Source organism: Phyllostomus hastatus, unplaced genomic scaffold, assembly GCF_019186645.2.
Source record: "Phyllostomus hastatus isolate PE091 unplaced genomic scaffold, TTU_PhHast_1.1 phas_scaffold_216, whole genome shotgun sequence".
NCBI classification, from domain to species: Eukaryota; Metazoa; Chordata; class Mammalia; order Chiroptera; family Phyllostomidae; genus Phyllostomus; species Phyllostomus hastatus.
The window spans coordinates 11,743,573-11,762,000 of record NW_025334018.1 but is presented as its reverse complement, the minus strand read 5'-3'; the positions used below and the strand labels follow the sequence as shown (position 1 = coordinate 11,762,000).

Genomic DNA, 18,428 nt, shown 5'->3' with positions numbered 1-18,428 from the left:
AGAGACTATCTTCCTCCCACCACCCATCCCCCTCCCTCTCCAGCCCTCGTTCCCCCTCCCCCTGCCGCCCCCCCCCCATCTCCTCCTCCTCCTCCATCATCTCTTCACTTTTGCAAAATCAGCAAACTCATCCACATTACCCAAGGGGCCGCCTTCACCAGCAGTGGTGGGGCCCTCAGAGTGTGGAAGCCCAGCCCAGGGAGGGAACGCCCAGCAGCTGCCGTGCAGGAATTCGAGCACGTGAGTCAGCTCAGGAAGGCCCCGGGGCAGCATCCCGCAGGGACAGTTTCTCCTGTGTTATCTCTGAACCTGCTTTTATTTAAAGAAACTAAGTTTTCCTGAAAATATCTTTTGGATCTCTGAGGCCAGTGCTTGAATGACTGGCCCTCAACCACGCTCCGTTCAGGTAGTTTCCAACTACGGGTCCATGTAGGGTGCTTTCCAAGTCTCCTGTTCTTTTCAGGATGCGTGCACCTCTGACCCCTCTGCCGCTCGGGAATGCTGCTGAGCGAATCCCTGAGCCTGTGCGGGATCGTTTGGCTGGTGCCAGGGCTGAGAATGTTAAAGTTCATCATCGGCCAGTGTTTGGGCCATTTCCCAAGTGAAGACTCTGTGGGGAATCCCTGTGTTATAAGCTGCCCACCTAGAAGCTGAGCACCAGGTTCCCCGTGAACTCTGACCACGGGGGCCTGGCCTGCTCCTCCTACAATGAACGCCCCGCCCCCCTCCAACACAGCAGGCTGCTCTGAGGCCTCTTGGATCCCCAGCAGCTGTGTTATTTACTTGCTCCCATCCGAGTGCCCGAGGTACCACTGATACCCCAGGGTAATTCTCTTTGGGGAAAGAGGTGGTTTATAGTGCCTTCCAGTGGGAAGGCATGAACTGGGTTATAAACAGGGCAGGTCCTCAGTCCAGACCGCTGATGTCATCTCCATGGAAACTGATACTGTGTTTTTGTGTGTTTCCATTCTGCTCTCTGCCCCCACAGAAATATGTGCAGTGGTCTTTGCCTTTCATTGTCTTTGGAGCCTCGGGCCTGACCTCGGGCCTCCTGAGTTTATTATTGCCAGAAACCCTCAACACTCCTCTGCTAGAGACGGTTTCTGACCTTCAGGTGTATTCGTACCGGAGGCTGGGGGAGGAAGCTCTATCTTTACAGACCTTGGATACCCCACAGGTATGGCTGTATTTGTCTTAGTCATTCAGAATTACCACTTGGAGGATGATAGTTTGGGGAGGGGGAAAGTGTGTCTGGTTGGATTAAACAGATTTGAGCAAAACTGCTGGAAAACAAAGGTAGGGGTCTGATTTTCAGAGCTTTTATTTCGGCAGCTGATTTTCAGAGGAATAAAGACGGTCGATGATTCATTAGCTTTCTCAGAATACCTTAGGGGCTCATTCTTAGGGGACTAGATGTCATAGACATACATTGGTCAGTTAAGTGCTAGATAGTAATCTTCATTTCAGAAACGTCATGACGTCCTTTCCCGCCCTCTTCTCCTTCCGTTTCAGTCCGTGGACAAGGAGGGCGCTTTCGGGAGTGAGAGCGAAGAGGAAGAGTTTTACGATGCCCATGAGGAGACTCAGATGATCAAGTGAAAAGCCCCAGACCCCTCCTCCGAAGCAGCAGACCGCCGTTTGTGCCTCTGGCCAAGGCAGGCCCTGCCGGAAAGCCTGAGCGCTGGGGAAGGATGGGCTTGAACGGGCGGGGAAGGCACTCAGCTCAGCTCCCAGACTGACTTTTCCCTGGCCCGGAGCGAGTTGGAGAGACTTCATGAGCGGGGCCATCCCTGCGTTGAGGACATAGACGTTACTTGGTCGAACATTCAGGCTTACCTCAGAATCATGACCTCTGGCCAGACAGCTCAAATCCACGTGCCCGAGTGGCAAGCTGGTTTGCTTCTTAGAAGTTTGATTGGGTTGCTTTTCCTTCATCATGACCTAAAGGAGGATATGTAAAAAAAAAAATTCTTTTTCTCACAATTGTCGGGGGTTGAGCTAAACACCCCTAAGACTGAATGGTTAGGCCGTTAAGATTCATCTTCCCACCACACTGGATCTCCCCCCTTCCCAGCTGCTCCTCACCAGGAATCTCTGGAGGCAGTGTTGGTAGGAGCGGAGCAGAACCGCTGCGTGTGGGCGCCCCAGACCCGCCAGCCTCGCCCCGATGAAGCCTGAGTGCTCCGCCCGGTTCCCAGCCTCCCGGCTGGCCTGAGCTCCAGGCGTCTTCCGCCCCACGGGCCACCCTCTGGGAAAAGCCCACGGCTCCCAAGCAGCTTTCTCGGTTGGAGGTGTGGCCGAGACTCCCCGATAGCTCCCTTCCACGTTCAGATTGTGCAATTTCTTCAGTTCCCACTCGTGTCCACCTCTCGAAAAATTGCCATCTCAGGTTCCAGTACCAGCAATAGCTTCAGAGTCGTCCCCAGTCAATGACGAAGCTTTATGGAGATAGAGGACGGTTTGAAAAAGGACATGTTGAGCACGTGGCTGTTGGGGCTGTGGGGGAGAGGGTGCCGTTTTTAATAAGGAAGAAAATTGTCTTCCACTATATTACAATCTGTCTGGTTTTCAGTGTTGTGCAGTGCGGAACTTGGGCAACGGGTAAGAATTTGAACCCTTCTTATCCGAGATCTGTCCCTACCTGTTCAGTCAAATGGAAGGCACAGTAATTTCATAGGCAATTTTGGTTTTTCATGAAGTACTAACAACTTGCAAGTAAATAAAAATCATACTTAGTTCCCTAAAGTCATGTGCTGAAAAGATCTGTTTCCCCACGAAACCTGAAGGTTCTCTCCAGTCGGAGCGCTGACCTGGAGTCAGCGGGCTTGGTCAGCCTTGCTTTAAGTTACTTTCCCAACCAGGAAAATGTCTGCATTTTCAGAATTCCCATTTCTACGAATCTCTTAGAGGAAAAGATATTGCATTAGAGTAAAAGGAAGACATGGCCATGACCGCCTCCGGAAATCGTGGAGGCATCACCCCACGATTTCAGTGCTCCCCTGCTGTCTTCCGCTTTGCCCGCTCGGTTTACACTGTGTTGGGCTCTGTGTTTGCTGAAGCACGTTTATGTTCTTTACGCCCCTGATTACGTATTGCACTCTTCATAAGTAGGGGCCATCTCTACTACTTTTTATTTCTCTCTGCTATGCCCAGAACTTGGGCCTAAACAGCATACAGACTAGTAAGTTATCGCTGTTTCTAGCCATCAGGGAAATTATGGAATGCTTCCCAGGATCATTTTTTTGTAAAGCCCAGGCAGACCTGACCCAGACCCCCATGCTGTGGAATCCGGCTTGTCTTTCTCTGGAAATGAAGGCTCTGCCCACAACCAGGAGTGGAAGAGAAGGAGAATTTACGAGGACTCTTAGAGGCTCCTCCTCAATGATTTGGACATTAATAATAAAACAGCAAACTAACACACATGTGATTTGGGGTTGGTTGGAGCTCTCTTTGCATTGTAAGAGTAACACATCCCACTATAGAAAATTTAGAAACTAGAATTTAGACACTTTATCACTCACAGGCCCCACACCCCGAGGCAACCAGTGTTTTGCCTTTGTTCTGTCTGAGGACCAGTTAGGAATCTACCTCTGTGTTGGCACGAGGGTTCCCTCTGCCCCTGGCTAAATAAATGAGCATTCTATTCATCCCATCCGGGGGTATCCTTTTTTCCAACCTCGGGGTGGAAGAAGGGGGGAGGGACACACAGTTTGGACACATGTTCCTCACTGAGGCGGGCAGGCTGTCGGCTGCCCACGTCAGATGTGTTGCTCAGTTTTGTTTCTTTCCTTGGCAAAGTTTCATAATGATTCTTTTTTTCATTCCTCTGCCTTTTATAAAAACAGATTTTTTTCTTTTGATAGTAACTGTTGAAGAATGGTGGATTGTAGAGAATGTGCATATGTGTACTTTGTGTTAATTACGTTTTTGGAAGGCTTTTCCGTTCTAGGCAGCATGTTGAGTCCCAGGCCTACACTGGGTCGGGGACAATGACGTCACTGTGCTCCACCTCCGCATCTCATCCTGCTGGAAGGTCCTCCCACCGGGGCGGGAACAGACGGAGCCGGCATCCCCTGGGATAACAGTGCCTTCTTTGGAAATGCCTCCTGGAAAACCCACCTGGGGCTCTTCTCGAGGAGGTGTTACTCTTTCCAGAAACATGTCCGTGGCAGTTTGCTTGGTCTCTTTTTTTTCCGTCATAGATTTGCCGGTCAGCCAATAATGCCCATTGAACACTCCTCTCTGTTGACAGCTATGACGTCACTTGGTGACGGACATGTTTCAGCTCCACTATACTCTTACGGGGCCACCATTGATGACCGAAACATCATTGTGTGGCATGTGATTATATGTTTAAATATATCTGTGTGTGTGTGTGTGTGTGTGTGTGTGTGTATAAAACTTTCATGAAACAGTACTTATTTTTGGTAGGCCTACTAACAATTTATATTTTGTTTTATTTCATTTTATAAATGCCATCTGTGAGCCACTCACAGAATGCAGCCCGTAGTTTGAAACCCACTCTTCCCTGCTCTGTCCTGCTAAGGCTCTAAAGCCTAAGTGCACATTTCCCAAAGTGCTTTGGCTGGGCGTCCAGGTGCAGCCGCGTTTCCATCAGACAGAGACGGAGTCCGGGAGGCGGGAGTGCGGCGAGGCCGGACATGGGATGTGTGGGTTTCTTCCCACTGGGGTCCAGGCATTCAGCTCTGCTGAGTCAGTTTCAGCAGCCATGCTGACAGCAGATTTTCATATTGATTAAAATCTTAGCAAGAGTTTAGGTAGACAAAGAACAAGATAGGACAAAGCTAGAGCACGATTTCAACATAAAGCCTAACAAAATAATTTCAATATTCATATGGAAAAGTGAACATCGAAAAAATAGTCAAGACAATGCAGAAAAACAAGAACAAACAGACGAGATTTGAATCCCCATATCCTGAAACTCCTGAAGCTGTAGTCTTGGGGCCTCCATAAGGAAGTGTCCAGCAGAACATAACAGAGACTCCAGCACGAAACCAGGCATGCAAAACGTTTTTCTAAAGATAGTATGACGAATCAGTGGGAAAAGAGCTAACTATTCAATTATTGATGTGGGAACAACTGGGTTTCCATCTCAAAGAAAATGAAGTAGGTTCTTTTCTCTCACCATAACAAAAATAAATTCCAAATGAGTTAAAGGCCTAAATGAAAAAAATGCAAAACTTTCCAACTATTTTAAACTGATAGAAGAGAATATATTTATGACCTTGGGGGATAGGTTGGTTTCTCAGACAAGAAGTAAAAATCATAAATCGTTTTTAAAAAAGAAAACACGGATGGAGTGACTATCTAATTTAAAACTTCCTTCTATGTACTAACCATACCACAAAATTAAAAGAAAAGCAATAGGAATAAGTATTTACAACTTCTTTGAGACAAGGATTACTATTCAGAACATATAAAGAATTAGTGAAAATAAGAAAGAAAAGTAATGGGAGAATTTACAATAAATGTTAGGCAATTCACAGATGAAAACCTCAGCCTCACTGGAGGATCAGAGAAATGCAAATTGAAACAAAGATATTTAAATCCATAAGATTGTGGGGAGTCATAAAATCAAAATTTGAGGATATGAAGAAAAAGAATTTACTTATATCGATAGAAGCATAAATGGCTTCATCATCAAACTATCAGTAGCAGTCAGGCTGAAAATGTGCATATTCTGAGGTATAGAAATTCTGCTTCTGGGTCTATATCATGGGTTGGTTTTCAGATGTTTGGTCTGTAACCCATCCTAAGAAAAAATGTTTTACATTATGACACGCACAGTATACAAACCTATGTGCCTGTCTATATATTTGTGTATATACAGGGTCTGGCAGAAGTGTGGCCTGCTTGAGTGTGGCTGGCAGGGTAATCATATGAGTGTAATAATTTATAGTTTTAATTTGAACATTTCACCTAAAATGTCATAGGGTGTGCTTGAGCGTGATATTGTCATGTTACAGAATTACATGCTTAGGATTTTGTAATAAAAATGGGGTGTTATATGAGTGAGACCTTGTATATAGCTAAAATGATATTTCATAAAATAATACTTGCCCTTAATATATACATTGCATGGTCTTTTCTATTTTACTTTATAATGGAAATAATACTGGTGAGCACACAAAAGTGATTTCACAGTTCATAAGCAGATTAGAATATGCAGCTGGGAAAAGTGAAACATGATACCTTTTGTATTTTCCTTATTACTTGCCTCGTGCAGATGTGCCAGGAGATGTGTACAGAGATGTCCCTTGTAGTTGTAGTAAAACAGTGACATTAAATACCTTCAGTAAGGAAATGTAAAGATACAATTTTATATTCACAGAATGGAATAGGAAGGAGTTCTATGTACAGAGATGGCTGAATCTCAACGACGTTGAACCGATTTTGCTAGATCAAAGTCATTTCAAGATTAAATTATTTAGTGAGTTACTGGAACACTAGCTAATTAAATTCAAATGTGTTTTATGTCATATTTTACCATCAAGACTTGATATTTTCTTGTAAAAATATAGAAGTCTCACTATTATTCCCACCTGAAAGAAGAGTTATTCTTCTTCCCTGTAGGTCTAAATTTCTTTTGAAACAGACTGGCTTTGAGTCTGTGGCAACATTTAGAAAACTTCTCAACTGAGACCTCAGAGCTCTGTAGGATAAAGCTTAGGAGAGATTACCTATTTATTGAAAAATGTCAAGGGCAAAGCCAAAGAAGTATTACAATAACTTCAGTCTAGACTCTGCGGAACAATTGATTTCAAATAGAATAGATTCTGGTGGAATTGCTTTGCTTCCGAATGTAACTTTAAGAAATGATTGTGTGAGCCGAGCAAATAAAAAATGCACACACAACTTGGAGGAGAGTTTAATGAATGACTTTCCGATATGCGGGCAGAGCTTCCAGAAACCACAACAGAGGCAGTATGTGGAGGGAAGCCCATTGCTGTAATTCACACGCATCAGCCTCCTGGGGCAAAGCGTGGGGTCAGGAGCAGATCTAGACAGGTAAACAGGAAATGCTCTGCACTGGGAAGCATTTGAAAGTTGGTGAACATCCATCAGGTCAGACTTTTTTTTAGCTAAATTCAATTTGTTCTGTTAATTTAAAAAAGATTCAATATTAGAACATCGGTTGATGTTAAAATAACAGATTTAATTTTTAAATTAAATTTATTGGAGTGACCTTGGTTATATGAGGGTCTTTAAATCATTGAAACTAAGCTACTCTTGCTAGTAATAACACGACAGATTCATTTGCTCCCTAGAACCACTTTAATTACTGTGGATGCATTTCATCACATTAGGAATTTGCTTTCCGATTTGCTATTGCAGGTGCCATCCATCCACTCAACTGTGTATCAGGGTCAACTTGTATATGCGTGGATGTAAGAGAAGAGGCTCTGGAACACGTTCCACACTGCCCACAGCTGGAGTGGGATCTGACAAGCAGCTTTCCTTCTCCACTCTAATTTTTTTTTCATTCTTTTCATTGCTTTTAGAGAGGAAGGGAGAGAGAGAAACATTGATGCAAGAGAGAAGCACCAATTGGTTGCCTCCTGTATGCATTCAGACCAGGGTTTGTACCTTTCCAGACTGGGGGGCCCATGTGCCTGTGCCCGGACTGGGGATTGAACCCACAACCTAGGTATGTGCCCTGACCGGAAATCAAACTCACAACCTTTCAGTTATAGAACAATGCTCCAACCAACTGAGCCACACAGGTCAGGGCATCCACTGTAATTCTGTTTTTTACTTTGCTGATAACTTTTTAAAAATTTTACTAAATTTAGTAGGGTGACATTGATTAATAAGACTATACTGGTTTCAGGTGTACAATTCTATAATACATCATCTGTACATTGCATTGTATTTTCACCACCCAAAGTCACATCTTCTGTCACCATGTATTTGACTCCCTTTACCCTTTAATACCTCCCCCAACCCTGTTTCTGTTTGGTAAGCACCATACAGTTGTCTGTGTCTGCGAGTTTTTGTGTTACTTTCTGTTTCGTATCCCTCATGAGTGGAATCCTGGGGTTCTTGACTTTTTCCTCCTGATTCATTTTGCTCAGCCCAGTGCAGTGGTGGCGTGCAGCAGGAAACAAGAAAGGCGTGTACCTGGTTTTCACAGAGTTATGATGGAGTAGAGGAGACATCTTGATTTATTAAATCAAATTGAGCTCTATAATATTCTCAAGATCAATGGTATAGAGGAAATACTGGCAACATCAAGGACAGCATCTCACTGCACTGATGATCCTTTTGGAGGAAACAGATGGACTACCATCAGCAAATATTTTAAAGTCTCACATCTACGCCCTTATTTCCTTGAAAATAGATGATAGAATAACAAGGATCAGCAATGAATTATGTCTATCATGTGCTTGCTTCTAACACGATATAGTTAGATCGGCAAACTTAACTCCAGAGCTTATTGGGAAGAAAAGCAGAGAGCAGCAGTTTACTTTCAAGCAATATTCTCATTATTTATTGTAATTACTTTTCCATTATAGTTTCCTATGTGTGGATACTATAACCGAAGAGGAAGAGGAGGATGAAGACCCTTTTGCTTTTATAGGAAGAATGGCAGCAGAAAACTGAGGTTAGGAAATGACAATCAAATGGATTTTCCAAAAGATTCCTGAGTTTACATAAGTAATTGAGGGTTACATTAGTTTCCTATGGCTGCTGTTACAAATGGTCACAAACGAAGTGGCTTTAGACCACACAGATTTGTCCTATTGTTCTGGAGGTCAGACTACAGAGGGAGTTTTGAGGGAGTAAAATGACTCTGTCAGTGGAGCTGGTCTGGTCTCTTCTGCATTCTCCAGGGGAAAAATCCGTTTGTCTCTCGCAGCTTCTGGAGGCTGCATCATCCCTCAGCCGCAGCCGCATCCCTCCCGTCTCTGCTGCTGCCGCGGTCCCTGAGCCTTCTGCTCACCCCAGTCTCCCGCCTTTCCTTGTAAGGACCTCTGTGGTCGCATTGGGCCGTCCTCAGTAACTCAGGCCTATCTCTCCACTTGAAGGTCCTTGCCTTGGTCACATCTGCCAAGTCCCTTTTGCCATGAGAGGCAATGGTCTCTCACAGGTTATGGGGACTAGAACGTAGGTAACTTTGGGGGCCAGTGTTTAGCCTATCACAGGTGCCTTACGTGTATCCATGAAGGGCCCTAACTGGATGGGACCTGCTGGAGTCATCAGCATCCATTCTAAGTTTTATAAAAGTACCTAGTCATTGTCAGGAGAAGTCAGACCCAGACTCCAATCTGCATTTATGTATATTGATCTTATTGGCCTAATAGGCTAAGCCTGAAGTCTCCCACTTACTGTTTGGAAGAATGAACTGCTTACAGAAGCATTTTGTAAGCCTTTGTTTCTGAATTTTACTTTTACTGTCTCTTCACAACTTCCAGCAGTTATTTTTTTTATCAAAATGAATTCTGTTACTACGTCTACCTTTGCTATGTGCTCTTAAGCACCCTAAAGTTTCCATTATAGTGCTCAATTTGACTTAATACATCATGATGCCTCCCCCACTAGGTCATAACACTATGAAAACTGGGTACACGCCTTTCTTTTCTCCTGCTGCATGCCGCCACGGCACTGGGCCAGCGCGTCACGGGCATCCGAGTGTTTTTGAGGGAATGCATAAATCTTTCCCCATTCTTCCATATGAGCTTGATTGCTACCTTGCACTCAAAAGCAAACAAAGACTGTATCTCATTCATCTTAGTAACTCTAAGAAGGAACAAACACAGTATCTGGGACACTGTAGACATTTACTAAACTTTTATTTTATCTTATTTTTTTAAGGTTTTATTTACTTTGAGAGAGAGCGAAGGGAGGGAGAGTGACATGGATGTGAGAAACATCGATCGGTTGCCTCTTGCTCATCCCCAGCCAGGGACCTGGGCCGCAGCCCAGGCATGTGCCCTGACCAGGAATCAAACTGGTGACTTTTTGGTTTGTGGGATGATGCCCAACCCCCTGATTCACACTGGTCAGGGTGCATTTCTTACATTTTTAAGTGAATGAATACCCGACACAAGGCAGTCGAGGTTGGCTTAACTCGTCTACTAGGTAATGTACTCAAAAAAGACACTCTTCCCAAAAATCAATTTGAGAGGGGGCTATGGATTATTTTGCTCCAGTAAAACCACTTACAGATAACAACAAAAACCTTCATTCTGAGCAAAGCCGCGCCACAGCAGATCCCGGACACCCGGCGGAAGCTGGCGGAGCTCACGCAGTGGCGAAAGCAGGAGCTGGCGGAACGGCTGGCAAACTTGGAGAGACAGGTGCTTTTGAAGGAAGCTACCTGGAAGACACTCAGATGCACAGCAATATTATTCGTGGCTGGGATAGGTATCTGACCAGCCCAAAAAACTCAGACAGCAAAATCGATGGAAGGAACTGGAGGTTTAAGGAAGCCGTGTGGCTCTCCAGTAAAATCCTCGGTTACTCCAGCAGCTGCGGTAAGTGCGTGGGCAGGAGTCCAGGACTAGCTCGTTGAAAAGAGGGGACCGGGAAGTGGGACAGGAAGGGACACGTCTCCAGACTCCCACAATCAGGAAAACGAGCCCCACCAGGAGGACCCCGAGGACCTGGGTGGATCTGTGCAGGGAGCAAAACCTCCGAAGGCTGCTGCTTCTACTCCCTCAGGGAGCCATCACAGCAGCCATAGAAGACGAAAGAACGAAAACCGGCACAGGACTGATCGGCAGTTAAACAAAAATCCACGAGCTGACTATTAGAAGACTCATTGGTGCAGAAGCTTCCAGGCTGTGGAGCCCTGCTTCCCCCTCCGGCCTGGAGGAGACACACGTCCCTCACCCAGGTGGTGGCTGTCCCGCTCTGCTCTCCCAGACCCAGTGCCTGTGACTCTGAGTAGTTCCATCTGAAATGTGGTGACAAGTCATTTCCATAAGACCGCATTGGATCATTCACTTTGTGCCATTTTTAGTAACAGCAGCACTGCAAGGAGACCGTGACATGGTGACAATCCCAGCAAGCTGCCGACGGAGCCTCCCCCTTCTCCAAACGAAAGTCTGCCCCCGAGACTGGCCTGGCCGGCCTCAGCTCCATCCGCGATCCCCGTCGGAAATGGTCTCTGCTTTGGGTTTACACTGAAAGTGGAGCAACCATCACATTTCAGAGGGAGGCTGTAAATACTGGGCATTTTCTTATTCCGTTTGTGTTTTATCATTTTTCTCCTGTTGTTCTTACCATTTTACTTTCTTTGGGGACTTTTCGTAATGACTTGGTACAGCTCATACCCGCCTGCTGACAAATCGAACAGTCTGTTTGGCAGAGTCGCGGATGTCCTTGAACTGAAAGGGGGCCGGTTTGCTATAAGTAAAATGGGGAGCTTGGCTCTTTGATTTTGTGCAGGAAAAAGGTAAAGTGTTTATTTAATAATCACCTGCCTTACATCTTTCTGAATTGGAAGCAGTTTCCATGTTGAAGCAATAGGAAAAGCTGAAAAACGTAAGTTTTGGTCAGTCCTTTTAAAATATTTTTATTCTTTTGTGTAAATAAAATATCACAGGGTTTGACTTCTCATGCTTTACTTTTAAACCTGAGATTTTTTTTCATCTATTTATTTGTATCGTGCCTTATAGACATTTTTCTTCCCATCTTATCTCTCTTTGCGGGCATTTGCCTGGTTAAATAGTGCTTTAAAAATCACTGAGGATACGGAAAGGCTAGAAATTGCACCCGAAGCTGGTAACACGCGGAGTTCTCAACAGAGTGAAAGACAGGGTCCGCGGGTGCCCGCAGCACCCGCCGCGCCCTGTTCTCACGGAGGAGCCGAGGACCTTCTGACGATTGTTACCAGCCTCTGGAGCAGTGGGGCTCTGCCCTGGCTGCACGTTGGAATCACCTGGGAAGCTTAAAAAAATACTGATGCCTGGGCCCCACCCCCAGAAACTCTGGGCCAGGGTGCAGTCTACTTATGGGGATTTCCTCTCAGAGACTCCCTGGGGTTCTGATGGGGTGGGGGGGTGGGAAACCCAGCCAGGAATTGCCGCTCTGGGAGAGTGGCCAGTGCGATTTAAACCCCGTGTTGTGAGCCGGTCTAAGGGATGAGGTTTGGGGATGAGTCAACGGGCTGTCCTTTGACTCGATTTAGTCACAGTCCTTATGCCTCCATCTTTGTTAGAAAAATAACATGTTCCATTTGTGATAATATTGGTAGAGCTGAATGTGGGTGGCATTATCAAAACAATTCTACCTTGTGTGTGCAAAAGCTTTCACTCTTGTTCTCAAATAAACCTTTTTCTTTTCTTTTCTTTTCTTTTTTTTGGACTCTGTGGCTATTTAGATATCTTTGGCTATATCTTTGGTAGCAGAACTCTAATGTCAGGGTTTTTAAGGCAATAGTTTCTTATGTTTAGGTTGTTCCTTTACAAAATGATAAGCTAAAACAATGGGAACCAGAAAAAAAAACAACCTTAATTCCAACATAACTTTCTTATTTGCTAATATCACCATTTCGTGCAAAATTAGAGCTAGGATTAAAATACATTCAAGAAAGAAATGGTCCCTTTTAACAAGGTCTCAGATTTCTACCTTGAAAATGGAAGTAAGCAAAGGAGGGTTGATTATTAAATAATAATCTCGTCTATGTACTTGCAGGCATTACTGCACTACCATTCGCCCTGCTGAATTGTAGAGTGAATGAGTCGATGGTTTTGAACTGAGGCCTCTCCCTGCCGCACAGAGAGGCAGTCCTCCCCAGGAAGGTATTCTTGAGAGGAGCTTTTGGCATAACCATCAATGTTATAACGTTCAGTTCTCTTAAAATAACTCATCCAGTGGAAACAATGGTAAAAACTTGGGAAATGCTGTCAATTAGATTCCAGGCATTTGAGGGATCAGCACCTTAAGAAAAACAATCGAAAGGTATTGGATCAATGTCTCTATTTTCCTGTTTGCTAGGTAGCTGAGAAGCCGGCTCTCCCACGTTGGCTGAAATACAGGCCACCTTTGATGTAGCAGAGGAATGCTTTGTCAGGGGAGTGAGTGAATGCCTGGAAACAGCTGGAAGTAATGCCTAAAGGGGAAGTCGGACAGTTATGCTAGTTGAATTTATGTTTCCATGCTGCCACCTTTCAGAAGAAGCTATTTATTTGTTGGTGAGTAAGTTCCAAAACATCCTCAAGCAGGAAGTAGCATAGCGGGCATATTTCTCTCAGGGGGAGAATTTACGACCTTGCCAATCCAGCCTGTCAGGACAGGGGTCAGGCTCTCGGTAGGGATCCAGCCTGCAACTCTAACAGGTCGGAGACCTGGGACAGGAGCCCCGAACTTGGCGGGGGGTCCGGGGGGGAGTTTGGGGGGAGAATGTGCAAAGTTCATGTTCTTTTTCTCTTGTGCCACAAAGTATTTGATTTAAGCAGAGGAATAGAATCTTTAACGAGTTTAGTGGACAAAGGTGTCATGAGAAAGGGAGTGGCCACCGAGCCTTTGTCCGTCTTTGAGTTTCCTTCCGAGCGTTTCAAACCGCCCCATGGAGCGTGCAGTTTAGGGCAGAAAGATGTGCACCAAACATTCAGAAGATTTTCTTAACCAGTTTCTGCTAGTCAAGAGATTACTTCAAGACAGGAAACAATTACATTTATTGATTAATCAAATGTTTTGAGTGCCTGCTGCGTGCCCCGCCCTGTCCCAGGCGCTGGGTCGAGGGAGACAGCACGCGCTGAGCACCGCTCTAGACAGTCCGTACTCCTCGGCACATCCAGTCCGCAGAAGAATCCTCTGAAATGTATGCTGTTGGTCCCATTTTGTGGATCAGAAAACTGAGGCCCTAATTAGGTAACTTTCCCCACATTAAACAACTAATACTAATTGGCAAAGCCTGAGTTATCACGTGACTTCGGATGTCATTTCTTAAGTGCCTACGCTGCACTGCAATGCTTCTTGCAGGGTCCTTGAATTTCAGCCAGGCCTAATCTCTCCGTGGGCTGTTTGATGGCAATAATGATATTGACGGAGATGCTAACCGCCGTGCATTAAGGATCGTGCACCATGTCACCATGTTAAATACATTCATTTTGTGGTTATGTCATAGAATTCTCACAACAACTCGGTTGGGTTAATAATCCCTCCTCTGTTGATAAAAACAGTGAAGCTTACGGGCATTCAATAGCTTCCTCAAGATCACAGCTGGTAAGTGGCAGTGCAAAGTCTAGATCCTGTTTTGTCGTTTGCCAAGGCTGGTGCACTGACACCTTCTGACAGGCCTCCCGTGAAAGAGGGGACGCTGATCTTCTAAAGACTCCTAGGAACGGCCCCACCTTCTCCTTGGCATTCAGGACAAGAACAGGAGGTTGAGAAGAGCAGACGCTGGTGGAATCCTGGCGAAGCCAAGGCCCGGGTGTTTTGATGAGGCTCCTCGTGGGGGCAGACCGTTTTAAGAAGGATTCTAAGTTAATGGTCCTCTCTGTATCTTAGAACCATTGAGATTTTGTCTTAACAATTCAACCAATGGAGAAATACGTTTGTACATCACTAATATGGATGGAGAGGCTTGTCAGGATTCAGACTGCACGTTAGTGGGCCAAATCCAGTTATCTTACGGAAGAAGATGGAAAAAATTCTCTATCTCTGGGGCGCCCTTTGGGATTACTTTTATTATTCACTTTAAGGCACCTAGTAACCTACCATTCCACCAAATACATTCCAGAAAAGTTCACTGAGAGCCTGCTGTGTGCCAGGAAGTGCAGTAGGCTTGCAAGTGTCCAAGCTTAGTGATCTGGGTGCCTTCAGTTGTGAGCCTTCTCAGAGCCTTTGACTTGAGTGGCGCATGGGGGCATTGTGAGGTATTGTACAGGGGAAGAGGGAGCCTCAGTGGCATCAGAGAGAGCCTCTGGGATCCGAGTGCAGGAGACTGGCTAGTAATATATTGGGAACTACCCTGCCTGGTATCAGAAGCTGTAACCCCCGCTAAGGCTAAGGCTGAGGGAATGACCTTGGACCATAAGCCACCAAGGAGACAAAAGCTTATCTCCCTGGCAGGAGCACCGCTTCTGCTCCTTTTACTTCACCCTGCCTGGCCCCCAATGCTTGGTTGGTTAGCCAATGACAGGTAAGATTCCCCAAGGGGGGAACGATCTAAGACAGGCACAATCACGTGGGAGGCCCCCAAGGAAGGACTTTGGGGGCTACAGCAAAAGGGGGTGATGGACCCTCGCCCCTCAGCTTTGACATAGCCTGAGTCCTCATTGTCTGCAAGAAAATCTCCTACTCTCTTGGCTGCCTTACTTCCCTTGCTCTACCTAAGCCTGAAATAATGACAGAGGGTGGTGCAGCTCTGTGCTGGAAAGGGTGGGTTCCCCAGGTGATCAGGCCTAAGAAAGAATATCTAAAATCCTGTGAAACCTGCTTTGTTTAGAATGCTCTCAATTAAATGGTAAAGGTCCAAGGAAGAAGTAAGTTTGTTCCTCAAAGTTTTACAGCTCTTTAGCTATCTGACCCTGACTCATAATAGGCCCTCAGGGTTCCTTGTTATTTGATCCTTACTTTCCAGCAATGAGTAATGAGCTTTACTTGAATTCCTGTGTAAACAAACCCAATAAAAGATGTTGAGGAAAAAGCTCTTGGTCCTTCTCCTGTGAGAGATCGGCCACCTTTCCTCCCCAAGCAGACCATGTCTTGGTAGACCTATTCTCATCCATGGCAGACGGGGGGCTCTGTGGACAAAGCTCCCCCACAGTAATAGTCATGCATTTCTTTTTCCAAGACTTTCATAAGAAGTGAGATCACAGGCTGAGCCCCCTGCTAGTAATTTTGAGGAAGTCTAGAAATCTCACAACCTCTCAGCTATTCCTCTCCCTATGCTTTTAATTATGTCAAGAATTAAAATTAATTAACTGACGGGCTAACCCCTGTTATCTGGGAGAGAAGCTTGCTGCTGTGATCAGCACGGGAGCACAGAAACATTTCCTCTTGTAGATACTCTCTTCCTGTGTCCGAGGAGCCACATTTTTGAAGCCCAGAGCAACTGCCACTGTTTATCCCCACACCCCCCTGAGACATCTCTATTGGATGCATCATAACTTCTAGCTTTGAAGTGGTTCCAAAGATGTTTTAAGTATCTTCTGATGTCTTCACCATATCTCACGGATATAATTTTAGAATCAGGGAGACCTATTTCTCATTCTCATTTCCCTTCTGAACATGAAATGCAAATACCATTTTTATTATAAGTCAAAGTATATTGAGTTGATTACTAAGTAATATTTCTGGAAAAGTCCAACTGCCTTGTAGGACGGCTTCGATAAATTTTACCACTTAGGAACTACCAAAGATTTTAGAACATGTATTTAATCCACATTTTTTTTAAAAAAAGCATTTTTATAAAAGAATTTTCATGGTGCCATGTTTTTTCCAAAAATGAAACTGATATGAAATGTTTCAAGAAAACATTTTCACTTGATCCACTTCATTTGCCAACTAATGAAGAAGCAACTGGAGAAATAACTTTTCTGAGACCACTTCCACTCTCTTTATTGTCCTTGAAGATTCGTCATTTCCTATAGAATAATGCCTGTGAGGTGACTTTCCCCTTTCCCCTCCCACTTTTCTGAGAACTCCTGGGGCGGGGGAGGAGGCAGGAGCCACCTGGTGAGAGGAGTGGCTGGAGTATAAAAAAGCACTTCCTCTATCCCTGGACGAGAGTTCTCTCTCTTTGGAACCAGCCTGGAGGGGTAAGTGTGGGGCAGAAGTAGCTGGGCAGCCCGCGAGTTTCCCTCTATAGCTCTACAAGGGAGCTGGGGAGAGGCAGCCAGGGGCACTGCCTGCACCATTCCCTGGGCCTTTAGGCTGAGAGGATGATTCCCAGGCTTCTTTCTGGCTGCAGCTGTGCTTAGGAAGAGTGATCTGACCAGAGTGCCACCTGTGTTTCAATCAAAGGTATATGAACAGGAAGTAAATGCAATGACACGATCTATATACCACCCTTCAGGGTGATGAATGGGGCTCATGGTTTGAAGGATATGAATGTATTATTACCAGACTCACAAATAAGTACTTGTTCACCTGGGTTCTGTCCTTGGCCCCGTTCCCTCCCTACTTTATACATGCTTCCTGAGCAATCCAGCATCTTCTGCTCTGGTTGCTGAGTGTTATTATTGGTATATGGTACCTTTTTATGATTATGAAACTACCAGTAGGTTAATTATTAAAAAAAAGTCAGACAATAAAAAAAGCTAACATAAAAAAATTAGATGCGATCCCACACCCCAGAGAAAACCATTCCTAACCTTTTCTCTATGTCTGGGTGGTGTTTTGTGACTCACTTTTTTCTCCCACTTGTCAGTGTATCATGAACATTTTTCTGTTGTTAAATATTCTTTTACTACATAGTTTGTAAAGGCTGCCAAGTCTTCCAGCATATGGATGCACTATAACCTACCAGCCAGTATTAATTATTAGCTATTTAGTTTATGTCCCATTCTTAGAGTTGGCATGTTTCACGCTTCCTTCGGATAAGTCTTAAGGTACACATTCGTTGGATCAATGGGCATGATTTTTAAAACTTTGGTGAAAGTTGTCATATCAGTTTACATTGCCATTGTAAATGTATGAGGTCCAGATTGCCCACTACCTCATAAGCACCATTACCTTTTCCTGATTTTTGCCAAATTATCAAATTAGTGTGTTTGCGGGTGGGAAGGGTAAGGGAATAACTCATTGAATAAGTGTTGAATTTGTATGTCTCTGGTAACTAAAGATGTACAGTTTTTACGTTTATTAACTGTTTGTATTTCTGCTTCTGTGGATTGCCTATTTGAATTCTCTGCTTATTCCATAGGGTGAAATTACATTTTCTAATTTCAAAGTTTTGAATTTTTATTTAGTTGATGTTTTCAGGACTTTCAGCCCGTGTTCCTCGTGCACACAAGTGTAGATCAACATTCCTCTCCTTTTTCTTCGACTTCTTTTACGATTCGCTTTTATTGTTAACTCCTTAATTTACTTGGAATTTACTTTGGTGTTTGGGATATAGGGACAGGCCTTTTTAAATTTTTTTTTGAACAGATAAGCCTTTCCTTTCTACCATTTGCTTGCTCAGTCATTCATCTTGTTTCCTTGATTAAAATTCTGCTTTAAATTCATTTTTGATGGTTGGTATATTTCGCGCACTCCTTTAACTCGGTCCAGCCGCACCCCTCTGTGTCTGCTGTGTGGGGTGGCATCTTTCACCTTCCACCGAGTCAGCCCAGGTTTCCTTGCATTCTATCTCCACTGCGCAAACAGACATTGCCCAGTAGTGGCACCTTCTTTGTTATGGTGAATCCTCCCATTAATATCCTCCTGTCCCACATCTTGGGTGATTCTTTTCCTCTATGTTTTTAGGTTACATAATATTTTTATGAGTCCACATTAATAATTAACAG

The 18,428-nt window shown here is 44.7% G+C and overlaps 1 protein-coding gene and 1 pseudogene across 1 annotated transcript in view; both read left to right on the top strand.

Moving 5' to 3' along the window:
* The window catches only part of SLC22A15 (solute carrier family 22 member 15), a 68,588-nt gene extending 65,843 nt beyond the window's left edge, over positions 1-2,745 (top strand). Inside the window, exons 11-12 of the mRNA XM_045817205.1 lie at positions 989-1,177; positions 1,513-2,745. Coding sequence (XP_045673161.1) covers positions 989-1,177; positions 1,513-1,599 — 276 coding nt within the window. The 3' untranslated portion in view covers positions 1,600-2,745. The remainder of the gene's footprint in view (positions 1-988; positions 1,178-1,512) is intronic.
* A 4,164-nt stretch (positions 2,746-6,909) lies between these two features.
* Positions 6,910-10,778, top strand: LOC123804623 (annotated as a pseudogene).
* Positions 10,779-18,428: the final 7,650 nt, after the last annotated feature.